Consider the following 20,365-nt stretch of genomic DNA (forward strand, 5'->3'; position numbering starts at 1 on the left):
GCTTCTCGCATCGAACATGTATATAGATTCGATCAGATATCAAAATCCGATTTTCTCTTTTATCGGATATCAAAATCGTATCTCACGTTCTAATATCTGATTGTGTTGAATTCGGATATCGACATCCGAGCTTTTTTTATTTGAATACATAGTTTAGAATTTAAATTATAGTTTTATATATACTCGGGAACATTTATAATAATAATAAAATCCATGATGATTTTTTAAATTGGCTTTCAAATTTGTAATTCAATATTTAGTAAATTTTAATAATTTATTAAGTATTTGAATTTATAAATTTTTTTAATTGATTTGATAGTATTAATTTTTAATCTTTTTATACAAAATTATTGACATGACTTTTCAAATTTTTAATTTAATATTTATTAAATTTTAAAAGCTTTCAAATAAATTATAAGGCTTAAATATGGATTTCGAAATTTTTAGTTTAATATTTAAGAAAGTTTAATGATTTATTAAGTCTTTCAAATTATAAAAAAAATTTAATTGATTTTTTAAATGATTTATTAAGTTTCATTTTTTTTACATTCATAATTCATTAATATATTATTACAAATAAAAAACTTTTAAGTTCTATAAAATTAAAAAAAATATTAAATATTTACAAACTAAATTATTTAATTCAAAATAGATATGATTAATTTAAATATTTATATAAATAAATAATTAATAAAAATAAAAGAAATTAATTAAAATAAAAAAGAAAAACTTATAAAAACAAATAAAACATAAAATAACTCAAAACAACACAATCTAATTAAAATATAATTAATTAATTAATTAAAATAAATATATACAGAGAAAGAAAGCAAAGAAGAAAGGACATAATAGGATCCTAAAGAGAAAGAGTTTCCAAGAAAGAGAAAACTGTTAAAAATATATAGTCAAAAGATTATTTTTGTTTTATTAAAAGTTAATAACATTTTAATTGATTTTAATTGGAGACATAATTATGATTTTTGAAAAATTTGGAGGTGCATGATGAAGGGAATTGTGGTGGTGGAGGGAGTAACACTCCCTTGTTTTTATAGAGCAGGCCCACAAAAAGGGAACATTCATAACCCAACTACCCCTCAAAGCCCAGAGCCCAAAACAAACAATAATCCGACATCTTGCGTTGCGTTGCGTCGTGTTGGAATTGAAACTTGAGAGAAGCATGAAGTTCACAGACTCGCCAGTGATCGAGCTTCCGGTGAACGACGCCGTTCTGTCGCTGCAGCAAGACAACGGTTCCATGCACGTGGGAACCTCCGTGTGGCCGTGCTCCCTTGTCCTCGTAAAATTCATGGAGCGCTGGGCCTCACCCTCCGACAACAACCCGTACGCCCGCGTGCTGGACTTCGGAGGCAAACGGGCTGTGGAGCTGGGCACGGGCTGCGGCGTGGCAGGGATGGGCTTGTTCTTATTGGGCCTGACGGACCTGGTCCTCACGGATATCGCGCCGGTGATGCCGGCCCTGAAGCGCAACCTGAAGGTGAACAAGCCCGTCCTCCGCAAGACCCTGAAACACTCCATTCTTTACTGGAACAATGCGCAGCAGATCGCGGCCCTCAACCCTCCCTTCGACTTCGTCGTCGCGACCGACGTTGTTTACATTCGCGAGTCCGTGCCGTCTTTGGTTTCCGCCATGGAAACCCTAGTCTCCGACGACGGCGTCGTTTTGCTCGGCTACCAGCTTAGGGCACCCGAAGCACACGAGCTTTTCTGGGAACTTTGCGACAAAGCCTTCCACATCGAGAAAGTCCCACACGAGCATCTGCATCCTGATTATGCTTACGAGGAGACCGATGTTTTTCTGTTGAGGAAGAAAAACGAGAAGCTGTGAGCGAGTGAGAGTGATGGGTAAAATTTAAATTTTGTGTGTGTAATTGTATGAACATTCTCAAAATTCATTTTGACATAATGTCAATTATGTTTTTGTATTTTATGAAAATTCAGTGTAAATATTTGATCCTAAAGTTATCTAAAATTATCTTTTATGCATTAAGAATTAATTCTGCCTATATTTAGATAGTTAGTATTTTTAACGTGATTCTGAAATATTTAACTAAAACTGCACATGCACTCTATCTGAGATGCCAAGTGACAGCAGCACTTCAGTGATGCACTTTATTAAGCTGGTTTATAATGGTTTGTGTAAATTGAGTTAGAATGAAAAAGTTATTTTGTTGAGATTATTTCATAATGAATGGACAAAGAAAAACACTTTAGGATAGCTGCATTTGAACGATGCTGGTTGTTAAAATGGCTATATCGTTGTTTGTTTGTTTCGTTTGGTATAAATTGGGGTCACCAACCGCACCTTATTTTGTAATGATTTCATCAATCCATTGATTTGGCGTTCTGTTAACTGAATATTAGAACCGTGTAAAAGGTTAATTTTGGGTCGGGGTGAAAGACGTTAGCTATTTGTTTTCCTTTAGTTTTTGAAGATTTTTTTCATACAGAACTGATCACTGAATGGAAGAACTTGATAGCATGTTGAGCTGTGACTACTTTGTAGTGTATTTGTATGAGAGAGACACTAATAATATCTTTCAGGAGAACACATTTTATGTATACTCAGTCTTTGGCATTGATGGGTGGATCATTTGATTTGTTTTGATGGGTTTATTTTTGCTCTTGTTTTCATTCTGATTATGTATCAAGATAAAGACAGTTTTTGGGAATTGCTATTTGGTAAATGTGATGAAAGAGGCAACAGTCATGCAGGAGAATATATGTATCATCTGATGCTAGGTGAAGACTTATTAAGTGGCATGCAATTCTGTGTATTTTCTTATTTTCATCTTACTGATACTTCAGAATAAAAAAGTTTTATTTGTTGAAAATTAGTCCGTAGACAACTAGTATCTAAAGTCTGTCAAGCCCATTTCTGAGTGTTTGTTGCAAATCTTCTCTCCTTTTTGCTCTCTTCTTTGCATGTTATCTTGACGAATTTAAGAAAATTATTGTGGACATGGATTCTTGTAACAGGGTGTCATGGAATGTGGTTCGCCCTGGCGTTTATGCCGATCCTCCGAATGATTGTCAACAAGAGATCTTGAATACTTGTGAGGCGTGCTTGCTGCTGTAAATGTCTTTGTTTTTCATAGATTTAGGCTCCCTTGTGATACGGTGAAAAAAAAGTAGTGAATGGGGGCGATTAAATGAGACTAAAGCTAGTTGCAATTTTAGTTCTTTTATCACATTTAACCTTCTATTACACGGTATTGTTTGTATAATGGTATATGTTCCATATGTGAGGAGTGTGCAAACCTTGTCTGTGATACTCTTTATCCTAAATGAATGACTTTGCATATCGTGCGCAACAAATTTCTTATTGTTGAAGATACCATGCCTCTGCAAGACTAGGTTTGGTGGGTTAAAGTTACTATTGACACAATATTCTACTATTTTATTTTGGTCCAAACTAGCTACCATAGGAACACATCTCAAGAACATGACGGATGGCCTGTCGCCGACTAAAAAGCAAGACCAAAAAGACACGCAGATGAAGCGAAACTGACTATATTCATGTGTGTACTTTGCTCTTTCTGCACAGAAAGATGATTTTGATTTCAAGCATCATCGAATATAATAATACTTAATCGACTCACACAGTTGTTCTGCCTACCGTGGAGTCATTTCATTAGGCATTGTCTCTTTTCAACACTCAATTGGTTCTTCAAGTTGTTGACCTTCTTATGTTTGCACTTCGCGATTTGGTAAAATAATATTGAAGGGCTCTACAGTGAGATTAGAGAAACTTATTTGCATTTTTCGTAGTAATGCTATTATTTTGACAACTGGTTATATTTTTTAAAAGAGCTCCAATGAATGGTCTAAGAATAGCACGTCATATCACAGCATTGATGGATGCTTAAATGTGCTGTGATGCCTAACATCCTAAAATGACATTTTCTGTGGATTTAGCTATATTATTCATATTTTTCTTTTATACAATGCTGTTTAATTTTGCCTTCTCTCTTTATTTATTTTCACTGTCACTTGTTGCATATCTGTCTTCTCTTCTCACCACTGTTGTCATAAAAGTAACATGTACACGCAATAAGAGTATAATTTCCCGAATCGTATACATACATAAAACAAAACTCAGTAAAAGAACCCACCAGACGGAATATGTAGTTCAAAGTAAAGGTCATGTTTGTACAGATTGATGGTTAGTATTTACCCAAGTATAGGACAATTCAGATATTTTTTCGTGTCACTGCACAAAGCATGATAGCAGCTAACCTTCAAAAATTGTAAAAGAATAAAAGAAAGTAAACAAAGTTACAGCCAAATAGTTTTGGCTTTTTGTTTACTTTGGTCTCCACACCCGCTTTTTTCTTCCTCAATTGAAGTATCTGATCACTAGCTTTCAGATGAAGCAGTTTCTCCTTATTCCGTCCCCTCTTTTCCCCTCCTAACTGTACTTATATAGTTGGTTATTAACTTATTTCTTCACTGCAGAATACAATTGTAATGTTTCTTCTCCTTCCATGAATAGCATCTCACTTTTCTCCCTCTTCCACCACTTCTTTCAAGGAATGAAAGTAGCACCATCATGAACAGGGAAATGGGTGACTAGTTGTGCACTGCTAGGCCTATGCTGGTCCCCTTGATCAAAGGATACAAAAGAATTATTGTAGAATTCAACAAACCCAGTGCTTTTATGATTAGTTACCTCATGCACACTTTCACCGTTTAGTTTAGCAGGATATGAGTCTTTCATGAGTGAACCACATTGTCTAGGCTGTGTCTGATAGAAAACTTTGGAGACCACCAATTCTCCTTCCTTCTCCTCTTCATTATTGCCAAGGTGGTACTGGTGCATCACCCAGTTTGTCTTCTCAGGCTTCCTTTGTTTTCTGTAATTGGTGTAAAGCACAAGAATTTTCTTGTACCCTTTTAACTTCCCACTGATGTATACTGGCCTAGTCTTACCTGTTTTGTGCCACCGTGTCTCACTGCCATCAGCATCTGTGTGCACCTTTCTCCTTTTCCTTGTTCCTGTCGTGTATGCTTTCGAAGGCCTGTGAAAGAAATGTCGGATCAACCCATCTTTGCTAACTCCTGCAGTATAGTTCATTAAAGCATTAAGATGTTAGTTTACATCAAAGTTTATCAGAAAATTTGAGTTCTTAATATAAAGAGCTTTCTTGTGCCAGATCATGAAGAGAAACAGTTGTAAACTCAAAGTTTGGTTGCACCCGATTTTTACACAATAAAATAAAAGTTTGTTATAAAATGGATGACATGATGTTGTCAATGGTCACATCTTCTGCACAAAAGTGTGAATTCGGCAAAGTTCATGCTTTCTCAGTTTGAAGTTGCGGAAGTTTAAAGGAAACAAACATGTCTGACCATGTATCTTAAGGAACTATATGCATATATTATGTCTGAAAAACAATATTTTAATAACGATGATTCAATGAGATTCCTCATTAGAAATGTTGAATGAGTGAGAGAAAAATGGAAATCAATTAATTACCTGGTAACTTCTCTGGATGGGTACAGCAGATTCCATTCTCCCCTTCAAGAGTAGGGATGAACTCATCAATTAACGGATGAAGCTTGTGAATATCAGAACGCACCTTAGCTTCCAAATGCTCAAGAATCTCTTGATCAGTAGGATCAAACTTTACTCCAGCTGGAAGTCCAGGTAAGTCATGAATTCCAGCAGCCTAAACATCAACACCAAACATTTATATTTATTCTTGAAACGAAAGGCCCAATAAAACAGTAATAAAGACAATGCATATATTAATGCTGATTAGAAAACAATACAAAAGTGTCCATGAAATTGCATCAGAAATAAACACCTTGGATCATTAAATTCAAACTCAAGCAGAAAACAAACAAAAGGATGATGATGATGATGATGATGATGATGAGTATGAGTATGCATATGCATGGAGTAATTAAGGAGTTAATTAATGTGAACCTGCTCCTGGCATTTGATATGATGACCACATGTAGGACATGTTCTGATGAAGCTATCTTTGTGCCTCTCCACAATGATGGTATGGTTGTTTTCAGGGTAACTGCACTGAGTCATTTCCTTGTTATATATTCTCTTTTCACCCTCATTCCATTGCTGGGTATGTTGTTCTCTTATGCTGCTCCAAAAGAAATGGAACAGAAACTGAAGAAGGATGAAGTGAGGAAGAGTGAGAGAAAGGTTGAGCTAAGAAGAGATGAATTTAAAGTAGTAATAATTAAATAGAAGGGGAAAAGAAAATGTTGTCTCTTCTAAAGGTTGCTCCCCTCATGCCAGATTTTGTTGAGGGTTGGGAAGGAATGAAATTCTCCCTCACTTTATTTGCATGAGAGAATATATTGCAGTCTTTGCCAACCTCCCTCTAGGAGAGAGTTATACCTAAAAATTCTAAATATAGAGTGGAACTGAAATAAGTAATGGGGTTAGTTGCAGAGAGAGATATAGAGAAGAATGAAAATAAATAATATATAAAAAAGATTGCTTTGATCTGAAGTTTTGGTTTGCTTTGTATACTTGTATGAAAACTTGTAGAGGAATAAATGTAGATTTTGATCCTTTATAGTCTGACCAAAGGTAGCTTTGGATTTAATTAAAAATAAAAGAAAAGGAGTTTTAAGATGGAAAGAAAGAAGTGATATATAAGGGTAGAAGAGAGAGTTGAGTGGGATTTGGGCAACCTAATGTAAGCACAGAGGCAGAACTTAGGTCCGATGTCACCCTGGAGTATAAATAAAGTTAAAAATATTAATACCTCAAAACTAAGAACAAAATTAAAAAACATTTATGAGCCAACCATAACTCCATTCCTTCACGTAGACTTCTCATGCATACCAAGAATCTCCCTCTCCATGTACCTTCAAAGGCTTAGCCCTCAACATCATTGATAGTTTCACCACACTATCTTTTGCCATCTGTCAATGTTTATGTACTTATTCAAGGAAAGGAAAGGAAAAACAACAAATATATTTCAAACTCCATCTACCAAATCTTATCTACATTTCATCATGCACTTAAAAAACTTTAATTCGTTTTATTAAAATTTTAAATCTAACTCAATTTTATAAAAATATTTTTAAAATAAGATTTATAATATATATCTATATTCTAAATTAATTTTATTTTTAGTTAATATAAAACTTCCAACAATATAAAAAAATCATACAATGATTTACAATTTTATTAAAAATATTACACATACAATACTAAGGTTTGAATCATTATAATTTTATTTCTTCTGTTTTCCCCTAATTTTCCATATATATCCCAAAATAGTAATGTAAAAGAATTTATTTTGAAGATCAGTTATATATAAAAAATTCTCATTTTCCTATTCCGAATTAATCATTGTATATTACAAGTACAAACATGTGTATAATGTTTATAGCCAAATGGGACCTATGAACATAAAACAATAATCTTATTATCAACCTTTGGCTTTATTTACCAAAGTTGGCCAAGAGAAGTAAGAAAATCATTGCCATATGATACCAAAATTTTTCATGCAAAAATTACAGTCATAGGCCTACTTGTACTTCATGAAATAAATGTGTAAATTAAGAAATGAGTATAAATAGAGAATATATGCGAAAAATCTAGTGAAGGGTAAAAAGCTTTATTTCCATATATATATATATATATATATAATATATATATATATATATATATATATATATATATATATATATTATTATTGGATTACACATAACTTATCAAACAGGAAAGGGTAAAGGATTAGCCAATGATACTCTTAATTCAGTGTTGGTCTTTTCTACTGTGTTACTGTTTTTCTTTTTGCTTTATTTATCTTTTCTTAATTAATTATAAGTTATATGAGAGCTAATGATTAGCACTTCAGTTGGATTTTATATTCTCTATCTTTGTGGCTTTTAGTTACACTAATGATAAGAGAGACCCTAAAGTCCAAAGGCACTTGCTGAAACAAGGTAGACAAGAAGAATATTTTGGGTTTCAGTATATCATGCTTAAAAATAATTGCATTTCTTAATTTATTGTGATTTACTTCTCTAATACCATAATTATAAATTTATTTCAATATTATTCTAAATAAATAATTTAAATTTTATTGCTATTTCACAAAGTAATTCAAATTAAAAAAAAATTATTCAACATTATTAGTACATTCTAAGTATATCAATTATGTAAAAAAATCATCTTTAGTATCATGTATAAAGAGTGTAAATATATTTTAGTATTTTTTTTTTATATTCCTTAACTATTTGTTTTAAGCAGGAGATAAAATACAATGAAGAGGAAATATTTTTTAAAGATTCTATATTCCACGTAAATTAGAGATATATATTAGTTATTTTGTAAAAATATATTAAGTTTAAAATTTGTTATTAGATCTATCATCGTTACCAAATTTCTGTTACATTAAATACCTATACATGAAGAACTATGTTGAAAAGAAAAATCAGTTAAATTTAAACTTTCTTTAAAATAACTAATGTGAAAAAAAAATGAAAAAATTGAAGCTAATAAATGCATATCTTATAGTTTCAGTACAATTATTATCGATAAATTTAGTTGTTTTTATTCAACATAATAAATAAATCTGACTGTGACCTTTTCCACACGTTCCTATACATATTTGTTTGGTAAAAGTATTTTTAATTCTAAGATTTCGTATTTTTTTAATATAAATGTTAAACGATAATTTCGATACCTGCAATGTAAGTATTGCATAGCAAAAGAGTTTGATGGTTGATGGTGGTCTCATCGTATATTCAAATGATTGAGGAATTGAAAAATTCTACAATGTACAGAGTGTTTATGACGTTCTAAGCAAGTTATTGGATTCCATACTTTTACGTTTAATTTGTACTAACATGTTTGTCCAACTAAGTCTAAGAAAATATAAAAACAGCACGAGAAAATATATATTGATTTAAATAAGAAAATAAAAATATTATCTTCTGCTGTTGAAAATAAACTTCAGCAGACTTTTGATATAATGTTATATATTTGCTTCTCACAAGATTTATGTAACAATGTCTCTGTATTTAGGATGAGAAGTTGAGTATGACTTATGGATCAAGCACATTACTTGTTATTATGCTAATCAATTAATTATATTACTTAGTTGAGCAGAGTGTTTTTAACAGTATTTATTTATATAATTTAAATAAAATAGAAAAGAACAAACAACGCAATTTAGATGATAAAAAATCATTAAATAACTTATTCGATTTTCAATATCACATGAAACGTTTTGAGTAAAGGCTTTAACCCATATTCAAAACATGATTATTTTGATAATTTAAATTAACATGTCAAAATCGGTCTATCTTAGAGATATAGTAAGTGAATAAAGTAAAACAAAATTAACTCTTTGAACCTCCTATTAAATAAATAAAGAATAAAGAAAAACGGCGGTGACAGTAATTAAGAAATAACTTTTGATTAAAACATATCTTTCAATATTTGTAAAAATAAGGAAAATCAACAATTTTTCCCAGATAAAATTCGTTTTTAATATTTAAGTTTGTAGCTGCATTGGAATTTAATACTTATTTTCATGTCAACAAAATTCATAATAAAATATAAAAATTAAAATCCATCATAACTATTTCCGAACATACAAATTAAAAGTTAAGTTAGATAAATGGATATTGGGGTATAAGATTGCTTGAAGTTAATAATTTTTTGGAAAAACATTAAAATATAACTATGAGATTGAAATAAAAGAAATATCTCAAGAAAATAAACATTTAAGACAATTAAATATTAAAAAATATATTGTATAGTCGAACTTCCAAAGGATTTAATATTACCACAGGCCAAATAGACCAATTACACTAATCAGGCTAACCAGGTCAACCGATCCGATCTAATTAGACCAACCAGATCGATCGATCTTATCAACCTGAGTAGGCCGATCAACGGTAATAACTCATTTAGCCCCTAAAGCATATTAAGATGTGATTGAGTTGTCATTAGACCAGCAAAATGTAAAGGCTCATCACAACTATTATAAATAAAGGTTTGCATACAATATGATTTTTTAGTCATATGAATGGTCACTTACTTAAATATCAAATTGTCTTTTGTATGTACTTCCTCTAAATCAGCGAAACAATATCTAGTCGAGTTTTCTCAACAGCTCGCCCAATCTCCTTAATAACCTATCCGGTCTGCTATAGTGCTCGAGCAGTCTTCTGCATGTCCTGCTTGATCTACTACGGTGCTCAGTCAGTCGCTTGCACGTCCTACCCAATTGGTTATGGTGGTCTTCAACCATCTCTAACCTCGAATTTGACCTAAGACTCCTACAGTCCAAAACCAAAATAAAGAAAAAAAAGAAAATAGTTTAAAACAATTGAGAGAACAAGTTTTGATATATAAAAAATGACATAAAAGTTAGATGAGAAATACGTATTCAAAAGAGCAAAGAAAGAGAATACAAAAATTGTATATTTAATTTTATAAATCTCATTTTGTTTTAACTATTTGACTTTTATTTTGAGTGTGGTATGTTGGAAGGAGGGTATAAAATTAAGATTTTTAATTAAAAGTATAAAGAGTTAATGGTAAAAGTAAAAAAAAAATTAATTTAAGATATTTTTGGAAAAAAAATAAATTAGAGAGGTGGAGAAAGAAACTGTGGTGGTGGAAGGAGCAACACCCAAGATTTAATTTTAAAATAGAAATAAAATAAAAACAGATAAGAACATAAAATACATAAGATAAAAGAAAATAGATTAAGATAATTGTGAGAACAAGATTTGAGAAAAAAAAATAAGAATACAAGTATGGATATATATATATATATATATATATATATCTGTTTCACTGTTTAAATGTTGGACCTTTTAAAGACCGCAACGAGGCTATTATTTACTGCACCCTCGCAATTATTAAATCCACCTTCAAAATATTAGAAAAAATTCAAATATCTTTCACTATTGTACCACCCCACACCACTGTACTTCACTGTTCTGCTGCTGCAAAGAGAGAAGAAGAGAGAATATGAAGAAAATAATTTGAATATATTTCATGTGTTCTGAATTTCTTTTTCAATATATATTTTATGTACACTGTCTCAAGAAAATCGTTCTAGAAATAAGAGGGTTACTCCTACGTTACCTCACAATAAGAGGGTTACTCCTACGTTACCTCACATTATTTCTACACCATTATATTTTTTAAAAATTCTACACATTATTTTCTACACCATTATATTTTTTAAAAATTCTAAAATTATTTTTATATTTTAAAAAATCTTACATTCTCACTTCTTTTCTTCAACGGATGTTGACATTTGTTAAAAAAAAATTCTTCAACGGATTTCAAGATCTGTTAAAGGATTTTTTAAGCCTTCAACGGATGTTGAAAAGTTTCTTCCCCAAATCCGTTGAGGGATATGCCACATCTGAGAAGATTGTGTATTTTATTTTTATTATTTTTATTTTAATTTTTAATTTTTAATTTATTGTATTTTAAATTAATATATAGATATTATTTACTTTTTAAAATTTGTTACATAATTATATATAAATTAATTTTATTATATTTAATAAAATAATTATTATTAATTTAATTAAATTATATTATTTTTAATTGATTATGATAAACGGATATGCCACATCCGTTAATGGATATGCTTTAGGGATGATAACATATCAGGTCAGACACGAATATTGTGATACCCGAACTCGACCAGCATGTAAAAATTCTACCCGTTACCCGCCTCGCTACCACTGGGTAGCGGCATTAAAAAAATCCGTAGATTTTTTCCAATCCGCGGATATCCGTTTATACCCGTTTAATCAAGCCCAATGGCCCAGAATCTATTCTTTTTTTAAAAAAAACTCACAAACCCTAAATCTACTCCAAGGCGTCTCAGATATGCATTTCAAAGAGAAATCGGGACTCCAAAAGTTGTTGACTTCATTTTGTCCAAGCTCAGATCTGCACCAAAACATCACAAATCTGCACCAAAGCATCTCAGATCTGCCTCTCATCACTGTCTCCTCACGTCGTCGACCACTTTGTTCGCCACCTCTGCCGCATCGCCGCAGATTCAGTCGTCACTGTTGTGCGTGCCTCGTCGATGCACTCCGGGTTGAAAAGAAGAGGTTGAACGGTGGAAATCAAGATCAATCGGTGGATAAGTGTTTGATCGGTGGGAAAGGTGGAGAATGAATATGTGGTAAGGCACGGGGCAAAAACCTCTAATTCAGCTTTTGGGTTTGAGCTTGCCTTTACCTGAAAGTTTCATTTTTTTTCCCACCTTTACCTGAAAGTTTCATTTTTTTTCCCATAGATAAAGAAGCATTGAATGAGCATTGTAACGGGAGATGAAAGATCAGGTTTGTGGAGCGGCTTCTACGGGAACTTCAAATGATGTTGCACATGAGATGATGAAACTCTAAAAAAAAGGGATTTGGGCTTGGCCCAATTTTAAGGCAAGATTTCACAGAAAAAAAAAGCCTAATTAAAAAGTTAAAAAAAAAAATCTAATGGATAAAATTGTAATTTCATTTTTCTAATGGGTAACGGGTACCTGTAGGTACGGATAATCTCACTCAAACCCGACCTGTTAACAAGCGGGTATTAAAATACCCGTTACTCGCTACTTGTGGATATCTTTTACCCACGGATACTAAATACCTGTAACGGATTTTATCTACGGGTACGGGTTTTTTTGTCATCCCTAATATGGTCACATTCGTTCAAGAATTTTTTTAAATTTGTTTTAGTTTTTAGTTTATTAATTTATTATATTTTAAATTAATTTATAGAGTATTTAAAATTTTTTGTTCTAGTATATTACGTAATTGTATTATATTAATTTTATTTTATTTAATGAAATAGTTATTATTAATTTAATTAAATTTATTTATTTTACTTTAATTATGTATTATTATTTAATTGATTATTTAAATATGTTTTATTTGATTAGTTAAATTTTTATACCACATCCGTTGGTTTATTTTTTTTTTAATTTTTAATTTATTAATTTATTGTATTTTAAATTAGTTTACAGAGTATTTAATTTTTTTTATAATATGTTATGCAATTATATGTAAATTAATTTTATTTTATTTAAAGAAATAATTATTATTAAATATATATAAATAAAATAAATAATACAAAAACATAAATATATACAAATGAAAAACACTATTAAAATAAAAACAATAAACTAAAATAACAAAAAAAAGTTAAAAGATGTAACCTTCTAGGATGTGATAATATCAACATCCGTTAAAGGTGAAACGGATGTCAACAGTTTTACTGTACAATAATTAAATTATGAAAAGAAAAAATTAGGCATGAGATAGTGTAAGGAGCATTTAGTGGTGGTGAAGGGAACAACACTCTATAAAGAATTGATCCAAAATATTTGTTTTTTATTTCGGACCAGTAATTTAGAATAAAGATTTTTTTTTAATTCAAATTAGACTGTTAGAGTGGAAAAAAGTTTTGACTACCAAAATGGGTCCATTATATCAATTACTACAAGATGAATTATTTTTTCCTCCAAACCTTTTTCATTATCATTAAGGAAACATTTCAAGCAAATTATTGTCAATAAAGTTAAACCTGCTCAGGTAGAAAAAATTTCAATCCCAAACACCAAAACTGACTTTTTCAGTCAAAAAAAAAAAAAACCAACTCACCAAATCAATTATGATAAGGCATGACTTATGTCCTAAACCTTATTACTATTATTATCACCAGTTCATTTATTAAACTTTGGTTAGAATTAACATAATTAAAATCCCTCAAATTGACACATTTTGAATTAAAAAAAAAACCAAAAGAGTCAAAATTTGATTTACATGTATAATCATCAAGTCTTTCTACACACATTAAAGCCCTTACAATATCCCTTTTAATATAAAAATATGGACGATAGTAGTATTTTGATGTCAGAAATTTTTTACACCCATTTGATATTTGATACTGCTTTTCAGTACCTTTCACTCTCTATTTTCTTTACAATATAAAAGTTAATTTTTCTAGAACTATTTTACTCTCATAAAAGTTTTCAAATAGTAATCAAATGGTGTTGTAAATTGTTTTTCTGAAAGTATCATAATCATCAATAACAAATATCCGAACAAGGTATTCGCATTAATTAAATGTGACATCAATAATAAAATATTATATGCTAAACATTGTCATTTTCGAAGTTAATCTTACCCTAAACAAGGAAAATATATCCCTACGCATTAAATTTAAGATTTCATTTGAAGCAGTCTCCATTTGGGTGATCTCTATCAAAAGTTGGCAAATCAGTCGATCTACAAAAATCCTCTGTGCCAACATCACAATCATGAACAATTTGTAATATTTTAAAAAATAGGTTTAATGTCTCGGTAGGTCCCTATTTTCGGCGTGAATCTCAAATAGGTCCATTTTCTTTTCGGCGTCTCAATTGGGTCCCCATTTTTGTAAAATTGTAACAATTAGGGGTCTGCCGTCAAATTGGACAAACGGCCGTTTAATTGTTTCTTACGTGTCAGATGGGAATCATGCCACGTGTCATTACTGAAAACACTGTTCATGCCACGTAAGAAACAATTAAACGGCCGTTTGTCCAATTTGACGGCAGACCCCTAATTGTTACAATTTTACAAAAATGGGGACCCAATTGAGACGCCGAAAAGAAAATGGACCTATTTGAGATTCACGCCGAAAATAGGGACCTACCGAGACATTAAACCTTAAAAATAATAACGAAGTCTGTCACTGGCTAAGTTATTTTGCCATGCGGTCCTTTTTCTTTTCTGTGATCAGTAACACAATCCAATAATAAGCTTTAATCAGAATATATTCAAAGAACGTGATAAAGAATATGTTCTTAATATTTTTCTTAATTTGTTGGACAGAAGTATTGATATCATGTGCAGACTCAGTACTATAGGTAAGTGACAGTGCTATTAATGAAAGGCAAAGCAACTAGATATGGAGGAATAAATATTGGCACAAGGAAATTTCCTGAAAATATATTATATTACAGTTTAATGCAAAGTAGAACATAATATAATCTAGAGAGAACTTCATTATACCATTTTTAGCTGGAATTAAATACGATCGTTGGCCTGTTTGAAGAGAAAATTAATTGTAGGTGAGACTTTGATTTTGAGAATGTAGCTCAAACTAAGCTTCCCTGATTATCATTATCAGAGGGCAGTTCCTGAAAATAAGGAGAGAGTTTTCCACTTAAGGATTTGGGAAGATCTGGTGCAGTTACTTCCTTCAGCATTTTGACCACTCTACGCATTGAAGGACGAGTTATAGGAAGAGAGGTAGTGCAAAGAAGACCCACGTTTAAAACCTTCCTCATTTCTTCCCTATATTCAGCATCCAAACTTGGATCAATCACCTCATCCTGTCCTTTCTGATCCAATGTGGAGTAAACCCATTTCACTAAATCCTTTTCCCCATACTCTGGATCAAGAGGGGGCTTCCCAGTCACCAACTCCAGAATCACCACACCAAAACTATATATGTCACTCTTTTCGTTCACCCGAAGAGTATAACCATATTCTGCATCAAATTCAACCACCAAATCCAATTAAATCTATTCACATCGTTAACTATTACATAAATGGACACAAACAGTCTGCAAGCTGATTCAAAAAGTAAGTTTGATGATACAAGTTTAAGGTTGTATTGTACCTGGTGCAATGTAACCATAAGATCCTGCAATCACTGACATAGATTCTGCACCTTGGTTGGCTCCCTTCACAATTTTGGCAACTCCGAAATCGGCTACTTTTGCTCCAAATTCATCATCTAGCAAGATGTTGCTAGATTTGACATCCCTATGAACAATAGGGGGGACACAATCATGATGCAGATATGAGAGCCCCTCAGCAGCATCGATAGCTATTTTATATCTCGTGGGCCAATCCAGCAAGCCTTTCTTGCTACTATGCAACAAATCGGCTAGGCTCCCATTTGGCATGTACTCATAAACCAAGAGCTTGCTGTCTTTACTGTTGCAGCAACACCATAATCTCACAATATTCTTGTGCCGAATCTTGCCGAGTGTCTCAACCTCAACTTCAAATCCATCCTTCTCAGAATCAACGGATCCATTTCCCATGTTAGGTGCTCCGAACAATTTCTTCACAGCCACCACCTCACCATTGCTCAGCGCAACTTTGTAAACCTTCCCAGATGCTCCACTCCCTATAACATTGTCCTCGGTTAGCAATTTAACAACTTCAAACTCACTGAACCCCAGCTTATGAAACGACCTCCACTTTGATATCTGGAACCCCTTTTTCATCTTCTTGAAATTCCGGAATTTGAAGTAGAACCAAGACACCCCAACAATTAACACGATCCCAGCAAGCACAAATATGAACCGGAAAATCCACACATATTTCCTGCCCTTACCCTCGTTCTCATCCAAGCTTGGACACAGACCAGAAAGAGAACTACACAGCCCCGGATTTCCGAGAAAACTATTTCTATAATACTCATTGGCATAAAGAGGAGGAATCGCCCCAGAAAACTGATTGTTCGACAAATTCAACAAGTTCAGCTTCATATTCTGCAGCTCAATTGGAATTACACCAGATAAACGATTATTAGAAAGATCAAGATATTTAAGCGCAGGCAAGTCCATTAACTTCTTAGGAATACTCCCATCCAATCTGTTATTCGCCAAATCAAGTTCATTGAGCGCCTTCCAACCACCAACATCAGCAGGAATCTCTCCAAAAAGCTGATTGTCTCCGAGGACCAGCCTATCCAACTGACTCAACCCAACCACACTTGTCGGAATCCGGCCAGTAAGATTATTATTATTTGCAACAAACTCTCCAAGATTAACCAATTCACCGATCCCCTCAGGAATCGACCCAGAAAAATTATTTCCTGAAATTAACAAAATTGACAGGTTCCGTGCCCCGGAAATCCGATTAGAAATCGACCCAGAAAGAGAGTTCTCAACAAGCTCCAACAAATACAAATGGGGTAAACCCCATAACCCCCCTGGTACAACCCCAGAAAGGTTATTGTTCCTAAGCCGAACCCTTTTCAAACTCTTGCATTCCCCGAGACTGTCTGGGATCCTCCCGGAAAACGAATTGTAAATCAAAATCAGCTCCTCCAACACTCCTCCACCGCACAACCTTGCCGGAACCTCGCCGAAGAATCGATTAAACGAAACGTCGAAACGCTGCAACTTTGAGTTTCCACCCAACCCACTGGGCAACGACCCAGAGAGTGAGTTGTTGAACAACTTCAACTCGTACAAGTTCTCCGAATTCACTATACTCTCAGGCAAAGTTCCCTCGAGTTTATTAGCGAACAGGTTCAGCGACCCGAGTTTCTTCAACCCGCACAACTCGTCCGGAATCGTCCCAGTCAACTCGTTCGTGGAGGCATCGAACCGTTCCAAGTTAGCAAGGTTTGCGAACGCGGCGCGTGGCAACGCGCCGGAGAGCGAGTTCTGGTAGAGTTCGATTTGCACAATGCTGCGCAAACCCGACACGAGTTGTTCAGGTATGTTTCCGACGAGGTTGTTCATGGACAAGTCGAGGTTTGTGAGCTTCGTCAAGTTTCCTAGAGAAGGAGGAATGGGGCCTACAAGGTTGCACCCTGCTAGCCAGAGCTCCTCTAGATTCGTGAGGTTCCCCAAAGAAGGAGGAATGTGACCTGCGATGAAGTCAAGGTTGTAAGCGAGATGAAGCGTTTGGAGCGTGGAAACGTTGCCCAGGAAAGAGGGAATGGTTCCGTTCAGGAGGTTGCTGACGAGGGAGAGGCTTCGGAGCTGACGGAACTGGCCGAAGCTCGCAGGAATCTCGCCGGAGAAGTTGTTGAAGGAGAGGTCGAGGGTTTCGAGGGCCGGTAGGAGAGCGAGGGCGGAGGGGATGGGGCCGGTGATGCCATTCTGGGAGAGGTCGAGCTGTCGGAGGGCGGCGCAGGCGGAGAACGCGGCGTCGGGAAGGATGCCGGTAAGGTTGTTGTTGGCCATAGAGAGGCTAGCGAGGGAGGGAAGGCGGCAGAGTGCGGCTTCGGGGACAGGGCCGGAGAGCTGGAGGTTGTTGAAATCAAGGGAGGCGACGGCGCTGGTGGTGGCGTCGCATGTGACGAAGGTCCAGTTGCATGGGGTGGCGTCACGGTGGTTCCAATGGGAGAGGGCGTTTGTGGGGTCGGAGAGTTGTAGCTTGGCCTGGAGCAGGAAGAGACCGTCTTGGTTTAGAGAGAGAGTGGGGTTTAGAGAGAGAAAGAGAAGCAGAAACAAAAGTAGTTGGTGGCTACGGTGAAGCATGGTTGTTCTGGTATTGGCTATGGTGTGGGATAATGAGAGTTATTTTGAGACATGGAGAAAGTCAAGGAAGGAGGAAACGCAGCAACATATCAGTTGAAAACGTAGCATGGCTATGGCATGAGTTGTTATTTTGCTGTTTTTTAGTTTGGTGTGAGTGAAAGAGCATGGATTTTTGGATCTCCTCTTCTGCTCTGTTCTTTCTTCGAAGGTTTTGCTCCAGTCAAGATCAGGACTCTCTCTCTCTCTCTCTTGCATGGATATTTAGCACCAGAAGATCCTATTCCTGTTGGAACTTTTTGTTCAAACCTGTAGCAAACAGAATCTAATAATTTCAAAGACAGTACACTCAGTTACCAAGAAATAACTTGTTTATCTCTCAGAACAATATAATAAGAAATGCTTCATTAACATTAAATATTATATTTCATTTTTAAACAAATACTGTACTTCTTTCTTTCAACCAAGAAGTATATAGAATTACTACATAGTACTTAATTAGTATTATTCTCATAAGATTAATGATAAAATGATAGTATTGTATATCCAAACTGAATATCTTAATTCAGACACAGATGAATCTGTAAAAATTATAAAAGATGATTTGTAATTAAATTACATTTTTTATAAAGAATTACTTTAAAATATTTTAACGATAACCTTAAAATGGTTTGTAGGGTTTGCCTTTTCTTAATGATTACACTGTGCATGTTTGACTGAATTAAGGTAGAGACAGAGAATCATGAATGCTCAACTAGAAAATGGACAATAGGGTGCCAATTATTTGGCTGAGTAGATGAATGGGAGGGTAACAGACCATTGTGTTTGAGGATGTAAGATTTGGTCCACACCCAGAAAAAGATATGCAAGGACAAGTGTGTTGTTACTTTCATACATATCTCGGTAAAGAACATCAAACTTACAGTTTTAGCTTTATGTTTTGTTTAGTAAAACCTCCAAAGAATTTCAACTTCAGGAATGCAAACATCTATACACCACACGTCTAAAGTAGAATATATTCACAAAAGCATTACCTCCCATTCTTTGCTCTTTAGAAAAACAATTCCCTTTTTCCCTTTCTACCGTAAGTTTTCTTCTAATAGACTCACGTGTGTTGTATAAAGAAAAATATTTGTAATTACATTATATTCTTACAAGGACATAGTAACCTCAACACACCTCTCTTTGATCTCATGTATTCCCACGTTCTTCTTCTCGACTCTAAATATCTACTTTTTCACTTGTTAATTATACTTATAAAAGACATTTCAAATAATACTAGAATAAAAATTACATTTTAAATTGGTTATTTTTTATCTATTTATTACGTCGATTTAATAATTGATATAAATTCTACCAATGTAAAATATTCAACCTATAGAATATCAATTATTCCATAATCGATGTAATATAAATTTTGGTGAAATATTTTAGGTTTAATATATCATTTGGTCCCTATTTTTGGGGATTTGGTTAGTGATCCTACCTTTTAAAAAAGTTCAATAAGACCTCATATTTCGTTAAAAAATGTTCAATAAGGTCCTTTTGGCTCACAACGTTAAAACATAACGGTGCAAGTGTCACCGTGGCCAAAACTGAGTGACTTGTGCTGTTTGATGAATATGTGGCAGGTATGATATATTTTACTGTGTAAATTTAAAAAAAAATGACGTAATTATCATCCTTCTTGACTTCTCTCCTATTCTGAGACACAACCATCAGGCTTGCAATTGCTTGAGCAACAACCTCTCTAGCACTGTTTGACTTAGCCTCAAGCATTTTGACAAGGAGAGGGATGCATCCATCTTTACCTAAAGATCCCGACTTTAACACCTAAAGAGTCCACTGCACTACCAAATTCAACAAGCCTTATAAGAGGTGGCAGAACTCCCTCAAAAACTAGCCAATTTTCGTAACTACTAGATTCTGCAAGCAAGCATATAACAATAACTTTTTTCTCTCTTATTCTGACAGAGGTAGTTGTAAGCAATTGAACCAAAGCAGCAATGTTGCTCTGACCAAGAGCTGCTAAAACGTTCTTCTCATCTTCCTTCATGGCATCAACCACGTTGTCTATAGCTTGGTGCTTTGCTTCCAAG

The 20,365-nt window shown here is 33.8% G+C and overlaps 3 protein-coding genes across 3 annotated transcripts; 1 reads left to right on the forward strand and 2 right to left on the reverse strand.

Annotated features, from left to right (window-relative positions):
- The first annotated feature begins 1,098 nt into the window (after positions 1–1,098).
- LOC124828775 (S-adenosyl-L-methionine-dependent methyltransferases superfamily protein) lies at positions 1,099–3,320 on the forward strand. Its single transcript, XM_047302151.2, has 2 exons — positions 1,099–1,863; positions 2,998–3,320. The coding sequence occupies exon 1, from the start codon at positions 1,178–1,180 to the stop codon at positions 1,844–1,846; it is 669 nt and encodes a 222-aa protein (XP_047158107.2). The 5' UTR covers positions 1,099–1,177; the 3' UTR covers positions 1,847–1,863; positions 2,998–3,320.
- Positions 3,321–4,042: 722 nt separating this feature from the next.
- LOC124828776 (NAC domain-containing protein 73-like) lies at positions 4,043–6,486 on the reverse strand. The gene is made up of 3 exons (XM_047302152.2): positions 5,951–6,486; positions 5,498–5,690; positions 4,043–5,079 (listed from the first exon to the last, which is right to left on the reverse strand). The coding sequence occupies exons 1-3, from the start codon at positions 6,062–6,064 to the stop codon at positions 4,547–4,549; spliced, it is 840 nt and encodes a 279-aa protein (XP_047158108.2). The 5' UTR covers positions 6,065–6,486; the 3' UTR covers positions 4,043–4,546.
- Positions 6,487–14,973: 8,487 nt separating this feature from the next.
- Positions 14,974–18,416, reverse strand: LOC148197353 (uncharacterized). Its single transcript, XM_088092946.1, has 2 exons — positions 15,662–18,416; positions 14,974–15,529 (listed from the first exon to the last, which is right to left on the reverse strand). Exons 1-2 carry the CDS (start codon positions 18,267–18,269, stop codon positions 15,135–15,137), a joined length of 3,003 nt encoding a protein of 1,000 aa, XP_087949072.1. The 5' UTR covers positions 18,270–18,416; the 3' UTR covers positions 14,974–15,134.
- Between the last annotated feature and the right edge of the window lie 1,949 nt (positions 18,417–20,365).

Source organism: Vigna umbellata, chromosome 6 (assembly GCF_029865625.1).
Source record: "Vigna umbellata cultivar VRB3 chromosome 6, Vumbellata_1.0, whole genome shotgun sequence".
Taxonomy (NCBI): Eukaryota; Viridiplantae; Streptophyta; class Magnoliopsida; order Fabales; family Fabaceae; genus Vigna; species Vigna umbellata.